Source organism: Temnothorax americanus, unplaced genomic scaffold (genome assembly GCF_048541705.1).
Source record: "Temnothorax americanus isolate GAGA-0224 unplaced genomic scaffold, ASM4854170v1 Scaffold5, whole genome shotgun sequence".
Taxonomy (NCBI): Eukaryota; Metazoa; Arthropoda; class Insecta; order Hymenoptera; family Formicidae; genus Temnothorax; species Temnothorax americanus.
The window spans coordinates 758,787-768,758 of NW_027509657.1; the positions used below are offsets into that span (position 1 = coordinate 758,787).

General features: G+C 34.6%; 1 protein-coding gene and 1 pseudogene across 2 annotated transcripts; both read right to left on the bottom strand.

Annotated features, from left to right (window-relative positions):
* Nucleotides 1-2,483: 2,483 nt before the first annotated feature.
* On the bottom strand, nucleotides 2,484-5,875 carry LOC143904144 (luciferin 4-monooxygenase-like). Its single transcript, XM_077418497.1, has 8 exons — nucleotides 5,538-5,875; nucleotides 5,325-5,447; nucleotides 4,960-5,167; nucleotides 4,365-4,864; nucleotides 4,117-4,291; nucleotides 3,771-4,043; nucleotides 3,428-3,666; nucleotides 2,484-3,343 (listed from the first exon to the last, which is right to left on the bottom strand). The coding sequence occupies exons 1-8, from the start codon at nucleotides 5,547-5,549 to the stop codon at nucleotides 3,188-3,190; spliced, it is 1,686 nt and encodes a 561-aa protein (XP_077274623.1). The 5' UTR covers nucleotides 5,550-5,875; the 3' UTR covers nucleotides 2,484-3,187.
* Nucleotides 5,876-6,578: 703 nt separating this feature from the next.
* On the bottom strand, nucleotides 6,579-9,496 carry LOC143904145 (uncharacterized; annotated as a pseudogene). The gene is made up of 8 exons (XR_013258859.1): nucleotides 9,423-9,496; nucleotides 9,143-9,274; nucleotides 8,784-8,993; nucleotides 8,150-8,686; nucleotides 7,899-8,094; nucleotides 7,580-7,783; nucleotides 7,190-7,424; nucleotides 6,579-7,116 (listed from the first exon to the last, which is right to left on the bottom strand). The product of XR_013258859.1 is annotated as an uncharacterized LOC143904145 (transcript).
* Nucleotides 9,497-9,972: the final 476 nt, after the last annotated feature.

A 9,972-nucleotide genomic window follows, 5' to 3' on the forward strand; every position in this document is an offset into this window, starting at 1 on the left:
CATTAAAACACCGGTGATCGAGAAAGTTTGCGAATTTATCGCTTCAATCTTGTCCGGGAATATTTATGACCGGTCGTGCCAGTCGCGAAAGTTCGCTTCGTTTTCGCGCGAAACTCGCGCGTTAACACCACAAAGCTCTCGTCCGGCTTTGCGACCGTCGCCATCGCATACACGCGTCTTCTCTCTTGTATCAAGCCAGCCTAGAACCAACGCAGAGCCGGACTGTTGTTTTTAGATGCACCCCAACGCGAATTGCACACGGGGTGTAAATCCGCGCGAGGACATCAGGCCAAGCCGGAACTTGGCGGATAATGGCTAGCTCGCTGAATCCGCTCGCGAGAACTTGCGATGGCGCGTTTAAACTTTAAACGACACCGCCTTCTCTCATGCGTTTTACAAGTCGCATTATAGCGAAAGTTCGCGTCGATCGAGTTCGCGACCCCGGCCGACTTATATAAGGGACGCGACTGTTATCGCCGGCTTGTGAAATGCATGTTGTTTATATACGAGGTGTCGCGAAGTCGCTATTGGCTTTATTGATCTTGGATGATCGATGTGGAATCAATTCTTTAACAAGACGCATTTCAAACTTTTATAGTAACTTGTGCACAGTGAATACAAAGTATCGCGTTTGGAATAGTCTTTTAAAATATAAGACTCTATAAAACAAAATCTTTGAGAAACTTATATATATATATATATATATATATATATATATAAGAACGCAAAGAGGAAATAAAAGCTTATCTTTCAGATAATTTTAGATGAATATATTTTTTAATATCATATGTAATTTTTAACCTACTTTTTTAATACACGATTGTTAAACTAACTTTAACAATTTTGTATGTAGATACCACACAAGTATGTAGATACTTGATTAGAAATTTATATTTGTTTTTGAATTATATATAATTAAATGCAAAAATTTATAGTATACTAGAATTTATATTTATTTTAAGATACATGTAAAATTTTAATAAAATTTCAAGAAGTTATTTTTTTCCCTCATTAAATAAGCGGAATTACTTGGAAGATAAATAGACCTGAGTTACTCTTATAGGGAGACCTTTCGTTATATGTAGGGAGTGGAGCAGAACACCCCGTATATGACCCCTATTTTACATAGCCGAATCTCATGCGGGAGGGCTATCGTTCGAATGGCCGGAGGGCAAGTTTCATATTCAATGAAATCTCGAGGCACAAGAAAATTGTAATCCGCCTCCATTACCAACCGTCACTTTGAGAGATCGCATTTAACTTTCCTACTCCCGGTGGCGATCGAAATTTCTGTACCAGAATCGATATGTAAAGCGTACATCCGGTATAAGTGAACGTCAAATCCGATCTGCTGACTTATTTCAATATCGACGTGCCCGTGTAGGTCGCATAAATCACACTTCGTGTATGTGAAATGTTTAATGATAATCGAGGTAATATATATGTATACACAGGAGGATATAATATAATATAATAACAATAAAACATCGCGAACTTCCACACATCGAAAGTTAAGATAAAAAAGAATTATACTTGTAATTATTCTTATTTATTAATATTTTCTTCTAACATATGAAAAAACTGTTCTTTTTTTACTTATATCTTTTAAAATTTTAATATCTGAGGGTGTCTGAAAACTTCGTAAGAACTCGCTTAAATCGTAGAGCGTAGATTGATGATGTTTTTATGACGTTTTTTGCACGTACATGCCAAGGAATGCAATTTATTGGAAGTGATTACTATCACGCGCGCGCGCGCGCGCGTTCGTCTGATCGGTGCCTTTCATCTTTTATTTGCGTTTAGTTCGCGTGAATGCGAGACATTACGATTGACGATAGATTGCTGATTAATAGTCTCACCGTATAGTGACATTGCTCGAATATCTGCCATCCTCGAGGTGAAAAAAAAATTCGTTGACGCTGACATATTTTCACTGTGATTCTTCCATTCCTAATTATTCTTTGGATGAAATTTAAACCAATATCTTTAGTTAAATAACATTTTGTTATTTTTAACTATCACGCGTATCGAAATTTATTTTAACGCAAAACAGCATTATTTTACCTCCATTGGTTTAGTTAAATTAATGACACATTGAGTAGGAGCAGTGACGACCTAGATAGGAAAAATGGTTAAAAATTGACTCAAATTGAGTATAATTGGATAATATAAAAACAGTGTGTTACTGTGAGTTTTTCTTCATTGACGGGCTTATAAAGTTAATACTGCAACTTGGCAATATTAATTCATTAAGGGAATCTGAGACAAGAAGACTTTGAAAATGAAAGAGTTCTAAACCATTCGATCTTAATATTGTTATCCATTTTTGTTTCATCTATTAAGATCAAAAATATAGAAACGAATGAAAGAAAACTGTAACATGTACTGTTCGTATAGTAGTTCTCTCTTTATTTCTTATATTTTCAAACTTTATTGTCAAACTTATCAATATTTCCGTAGCATTTCCGTAATTACATATGCAATTTAAAAACTTGCATTATTAATATATTTTTTATACAAAATAAGAAAGTCATTTAATACTATAAAGTCATTTAATTCTACATACATTTATATCACGAAATATTATAGACTGATAAATCTCACACTATAACAATTCGCTTTATCGTGAAATATCATACAAAAATACTTTTTTATATTTAAGAGAGTTTCATGATTTTTTTCTCTCTGTACTATTTAATTCGACCTTATTCCAAAATCGTTGTATTTATATTTCTTTTAATGGAGATTCTTCAAACAATGTTCAGCTTCCCTTAAATGTCAAATTATTTCTAAATTTACGAACAACTTAAAAATGTTGGACAAAAAAGGGCATTGAATTTTCGCGAAATAAACTTTAGCTGAATAGCTCTTAACTAAATTACAATCATTAGAATCTTTAGATGGAATTTGTTTCAATAGACTTTTAATTTCAGTTTTAGTTATAAAACTATATATGTAGCAATAAATTTAAATATTGCAGCAAGTCATAATCTCTGAATCATTTCCTTTTGATAAGGAAGTGGTCATTTTTTAAAATTATTTAAAAATCATTTGATCATCTTAATTGACTAAAGAATCTGTCATTGAAACCTGACATTCGATGATTTTCGGGCATTTTGTTATAAAATTGTCTACTGAAACACTTCTATCGATTGTAAAAAAAAAAAATAATACTGTTAACGTTAAATCACAGAGTGGACAGCGACCGGCGCTGGACCAGCATCCGATCGATTTTTCCATTGGGAAGATGTGGCATGAGTGTCGTGACGTACACTCCCCCGCGCAGTTTATAGATGTCGGGCAAATGTTCTTCTACAAGTTGGTTTAGGTCCTCTGCTGTCACCTAAGATACAACAATGTGAATTTTTCGTAAACAGAAACTCTTACTTAATTCTTTACGGGGAAAAAAAACCAATCAGGTTCGAACCTTCGCTCCATGTTTTATCTCGATAAAAGCTCTAGGATGTTGACCATTATTAATATCTGGCACAGGCAGTACAGTGACTTCCGCCACAGCCGGATGACATTGTAACACTTTCTCAATTCTTAGAGGTGAGATATGAAATTCTTTATATTTAATAAGGCGGTTTATATTATCGATGATGATGAGTTTACCGTCCTTTTCGTAGTAGCCGTAATCTCCGGTACAATGCCACGTAGATGTAACTGAAAACATATAATATTATTTTATTTTTTAATTAATACTTAGTTTTTTTGCAAGCCTTTTACAAGCATACAATACGTTAATCAAGAGAAATCATTATACTGACTAGCAGCGCTATCGAACTGCTTCGCTTTATTCTTATTCTTAGTCTTATTCTTGTTCACTCGGTTATTACAACAAAATAGCGATTGGCATGTTTCAGCGTCGCACCACTTGCACGTATATTTATACCAAATCTCGCCTAGTGCATTTGGGCCTAAAGCTTTTTTCTTTTGTATATTAAGAATCATTAATTGAATATTTTTAGCCAAATAACCGCCGGACGCGATCGGATCATTGTCCCGCTGATAAGTAGCAATTATGCCCGAGTCTGGTATGCCTGAAAAATCCAATAAATATCAATTTCACACAATACATTCCTATTATTGACAGTTGGTTAAAATTATACGTACTGTACACTTGAATGATAGACACGTTTGTAAAGTACTCGATGAGGTTTTCGTAAGTACTCTGCTCGATGGTGGAATCACCGAATATCAATTGCTTCAAGGAAGAGATATCATACATACGAACATCGGTTTGAAATAATTGACGGCCCATTTTGCTTTCAAGAAACACCCATTTCACCTGAAATATGCGTAATAAATATCTCGTACTTCATTAATTTTCGAAACAAAAAAATTTGATTGTTTTTATGTACCTTGTACTTTTCTATCGTTTCGTACATGTCTTCAGCGGTGAAATTGGAGGACTTTATCACTGTCACGTACGAAATAATGCTGCGAACGGTCAATATCAGACTGTGGGTCCAAACTAGAGATCCATACCATAGGCCAACGTCACCGGGAGACATTGCGGGTATCTCCTGGTTCGACGGAAACGCCAACGCGAAGTAACGAACGTTTGCTTTACCAGGATAACTTATTGCATTGGAAGAAAACATTTCTGCCATAATAGTCATAGGATCCGTTTCGTCGCAGGAAAACGTGTCAATTTTGGCTCCGTCAACGTCGGCGTTCAGAATTGATTCGAGAGAATCGACACCTTCAACCCTATCGAAAGTTATAATTTTCGAAGGAGTTATTCCTCCTTGATTAACTAAGCTTCTGATAACTCGTATGAGCGTCTTGTAATTGTTACCATCGATAAAGATTATTTTCGGTTCGTATTCCGCCAGAAAATACATAAGTCGTATGTCATCTAAAAAATATTTATTATTGAGCAAATAAAAGATATGTAGGTATATATGTGAAGAGGTAAATTACGCTGAATTTTAGAGAAAGAGATCGATGTACCCTCGAAATAGCTTGCATCCCACGGATTGATAGTAATACCGGTATATAAACACGCTAGGTACGGTATATAGGCGAGCATTTGATTACATGACGTGCATATTGATATTACGATATTTTTATAGCGTAATTTTTGTAACCACAATGCACACTTCACGCTGTTCTCTTGCATCTGCCTGAATGTAGTTTCCTCTCTCGTCGCTGCATCTATCTACAAGACGTATCAGTCGCATTGGTATTAAATACGTTGGCATTATAATACATTTTTGTTAATAAGATGCTATATTCGTTTATAATGTTTTCTTATTCGAATGCTTTCTCTGGGTATAATATAAATCTTATTATTGGGGAAAGAGTTTTATTATTACCTGACCGATAAAATCCGGCTTAGATTTAAATGCGTCCAAAATCATATTTCCAATATTTATATTATGAACTACTTCTTCTTCCCCGAACAGTACATTAGTTTTTTCCTCGGGTGAAGGTATATCCTAAAAGAAGCACGATAATGTCACTAATTTTACATTTTTAATAATGTAATATAGAATGAGTTCTCTATTATGTTTATATATATCTGTTACCTTAGGCGCCATATCGCTATTAAATTGTTTAAATTAATAATGCTGAGAACACTTTATTGAAATCACAGAAATGTCGAATAGCTCTTCTTGTACCGCATCGGACACAAGTTTTAATTTCTACTGATATTTATTTATGTGTGCGCGCGAAATGGCGTTACAGCTATAAGTAAAACAATTTTGTTTTGTTTAGAGATGTCCTTTCAAGTTGCTTCTAGCTGATGTTACGTGACAATGTTTTCTCTTCTGTTTTGCGTTTTATTTATATATTTCGCGTCTTTGAAATATAGCCGAATAATTTTCTAAACTCTTCAGATTTGATTTATTCCATTAATTCAATACACCTTGCCACTTGCAGCTTTGAATATTTATTTTGCTGAAAAATAAAAATATTTTCTTTATTTCTCGATTTATTAATCAAATAATAACATGTTAAGTAATATAGAATTATTCATAAATGTAAAAGATGGGTGATTTTATGTTCTTCAAAATTACTGACTCGAATCATTATCGACAATTTGTCGACATAACATTTGTTCAATATTAGGATAAGTTGCAAATGGTAGCAAACATCGGCACCGTTGGATCCTTCTTTACGCAGGAAAATTCGCCAATTTTGATCTCATCAAAGTCGCCGTTAAGAATCAATTCGAGGGAGTCAAAATTTTCATTGTTATTAAGTACTATTACGATTTTCGGAGAAATTTGTTTTTTTCCGTATTGCTATAAAAATCCGATGGCTAATTGAAAGTGTATATTTTTTCTTTCTTTTCTTCAGTATGAAGATATTTTGACCGATTGTCTCATTTAGTCATATTTTTATTAAAGACCAATTTTTCCCAACTGCATCGGGAAAAACGCACTTTACGATTTTTTTGTTCACGGACATGAAATTATAGTATTGTAATTTGGCATCGAAAGAATTTCAGGCAATGTATTTTATACAAAAATTTTAGATTGTAACTTTATTATGTATTACATTAATATAATTAATTATAATAATGTAATTGTATTTGCTTTACGTAGTCTTTTATTACTATTACATTTACAATTTTTACATTCTAATAATACACGTTTGTAAAAATCACTGTCAATTCTTTTAATCAATTTTATAGAAATTCCATATTTGCCGGGAGGAACAATGTCATTGGCGATGCTTTCAGTCAATATGTCATCCGTCACAGCTATCCAACATTTAGCGCATTTTTTTTATTCCAGTCTTTACACATTCTCGGTAACTTTTAAATTTTTAATAATATCCGCAAAAAGTATATCTTCTTTTTCGTTACATGAATAACAAAATATAAGTATATACAATATTAGAGTATTATGCATGCCATGCTTCAGTTGCAATCTAATCTTATATAGATGGCATTATTAGCATCATAGTATTATATATTCATTCATACTTGAATATATATGTATGATTACAATAGAAATATCGTAATGATCAGTTATTGAGCAATTGGAAGTACTCTCCATTTATTTTTCCATTTGGTAGCCATGGCATATCGTACGTAATAAAACGCACTTCGTGAAGTTTAAATCGTTCCACTAATTGCTACAACTTCGTCACCGTCACCTAAGACAATGTGAAATCTTTCAACGTTGAACTTTCATAAATATATACTTGACAAAAACAACCAGCTTTAAACCTTTGCTCCGGGATTTGTCTTAACATAAGCCACAAGATGCAGAAAATCAATAGGATGTTGCACAGCTGTTAAAATGACCTCGGACACAGCTGGATGGAGCTGTAGCGTGGTTTCGATAACTCTTGGATAGAGAGTTGGCCCCCTTTATATTCAATAAATTGCATGACTGTATCAGTGGTAACGGTGATGTTGCCATCCTCACTATAAAAGCCCCTATCTCCGATGAAACACCACGCTGTAGGATGCAATATCGTTAGTATTTCTTCATTAATGGTTCGTAATCATTTGTAAACTTCTGAATTTCAGTTATTTTACAAAATGTATAAGAACAATTAAAAAAAAAACTGTTACGGATTATCGACATCGGAGTCAACAGTTCGTGTCACATACGTTGTTCTGTTCCGTGCTTACAACGTGTTATATACGGAGTTTTGCAATAGACATCGGCATCTTGTATAAATCCTTTGTTTGGAGCCGAATGTTCCATATCCTTGTTAATAAACGATAATTGTACATTTTTAGCTACATAACCTGCAGATCCGGTTGTTAGCTCGTTGTCTCGTTGATAGGCGATTACGCCAATTTCTGGTTTACCTAAAATAGCCCATTACACAGCCCATAATTCAAGAATCATCGATTTTACATTTTTGCTTCGCAATTTCATTAATTTTATTGATTACGACGAGTGTAATTATAATAATTTACGCACTGTATACTCGAATGACAGAAACGTCTGGCAGCGATGAAATAAGTTTTCCGTGAACAAGATTGTGTATTGTCCAATTATCGAATAGTATTGTCTTTAAGGTAGATACGTCATATTTCGAAAGTAAGTTCTGGCCGCGGATTTGATGGAACGGGAACAACGAATTTCACACGTCGCTTTCAAGAAACACCCACGTTACCTGAGAAGCACACATGCAAAATATTTTATTCACTCTCTCAAAACAATTCGGATACTCTCTTCCGCATATTACCTTATAGTTCTTTTACAGTCTTATACAAATTAACTTCGCTGAGTACCGCAGATTTTATCGCTGTCACACGTGGAAGTATAGCATGAACGGTCAAGAGTGGACCGTGAGTCCAACATAAAGATCCGTACCATAAACCGATAGCACCGGGAATCATAACGGGTGCTTGCATAATCTGCTTGTTTGACGGAGATGTAAACGCTATGTAAGGAATGTCTACCTGACCGGGATAAGTTGTCGCAGCGGAAGAAAATGTCCTAATCGCAGTATCCATCATATGGTTTTTCTCGCAGGAAAATTGGTCGATCTCGGCCTTATCAAAGTCGTCGTTCAGAATAGTTTCCAGGGAGTTTAACCTTATTGAAATGTTAATCCCACCGATGTGCGTGGTTACGATTTTAATTACCTTTTTAATACTTTTTAAGATCACTATGGATAAGAGAAGCTGGAGTAAAATTGTCGCGGTCGACAAAGATCACCTTTGGTTCATTTATCACCAGAAAGTACATAACTCGTATCATGTCTAAAAACATTTGAATAAGTAGGAGATAATTAAATGGGTTAGGCATTGGCGTGAAAACAAATTGTGCTGAATTTCAGAAAATGGTAAATCTATATACCTCTGAAATACTTCTTCTCCCACGGATTAACAATAGCGCCGATATACATGCTCGCTAGAAACGGCATATAGATGACCGATGGATTGCGCGCGTGCATATTGTTACTACGTCGCCTTTCTTTACGCCTACTTTTTTTAGCCATAATGCACACTTCACGCTATTCTCTCTCATCTGTTGGAACGTAATTTGTTTCTCCGTCTCCGCATTCACCTGCGAATCGCATTCTTTTTAATTAATGTTGCATATTTTATGTAGTAGTATAGTACCTTATATATTCTCGCGTTTGTTTATTAAAAAATGCTTCCTCGTCCTTTGTCCGCGTAGCACAAAGTAATTTTTATCGTTAGAAACTGATATACCTGTCCGATGAAATTCGGTTTAGATTTTAATGCATTCAAAATCGAGTCTCCAATATTTTCCTCGGGAATCAGATCTTGGTCACCAATTAAATTTTGGCTTGTTTCTATTGGCTTGTCGACAGAACAGAGACACTATAAAAAGATATACGGTAATGTTAGTGATGATGCTTCTCTATATTTTTGCAAGTGTGATAGAATGTACTTTATTACCGGATCTATTACCATATTTTTTATATGTATTATATTTATACATCTTTTACATGTACACCATATCTATTACCTTCAAATCATTTTTCACAGGTTTCATATCGATGAGCGAGTGCGTGTTTCTTGACGCTAACGACAACGTTAATGTTCTTGGGAGCAGAAAGACGTTAACGGCGCTGTTTATATCACAATTAACAAATGCTATACGTGACTAAGTTTTAAATTTTATCGAGTACAATATTTGTTTATGATTACAATGTGTAAGTAACCTCGCGGCTATAAGAGTTTAGTGAAAGTATTTGCCTCAGAAATAGCTGAGCAAGAAGACAATATTTTGCTCAGAGATGCCGTATCAAATTCAACTGAAACCACCGATCTGGAGCCTCTAGCCTTTCGATATTATCGCTTTTTGCAATTTTCTCGCTTTTGTTCTAAGCCCTTCTCGTATCTTATGCCTCTATCGTATCTATTACGCATTCAATTTGTTTATTTGTGTCTATTAATTATATTTCGATTATGCCTGCTTTTTCAATGTTGTATGGTGCAAGAAAAATCTTCTTGCTTCCGACATTATTACGATATATACGCGAAACTCGGCGAGCATATCGCCTTAACACAACCGG

Excerpts from the sequence above, each read along its gene's own strand:
- LOC143904144 (XM_077418497.1), bottom strand. Across the intron at positions 4,865-4,959 it reads GGATGCAAGCTATTTCGAGG|ATGACATACGACTTATGTAT; the intron begins GTACATCGATCT and ends AATATTTTTTAG. Across the intron at positions 4,044-4,116 it reads GTCTATCATTCAAGTGTACA|GCATACCAGACTCGGGCATA; the intron begins GTACGTATAATT and ends TGGATTTTTCAG.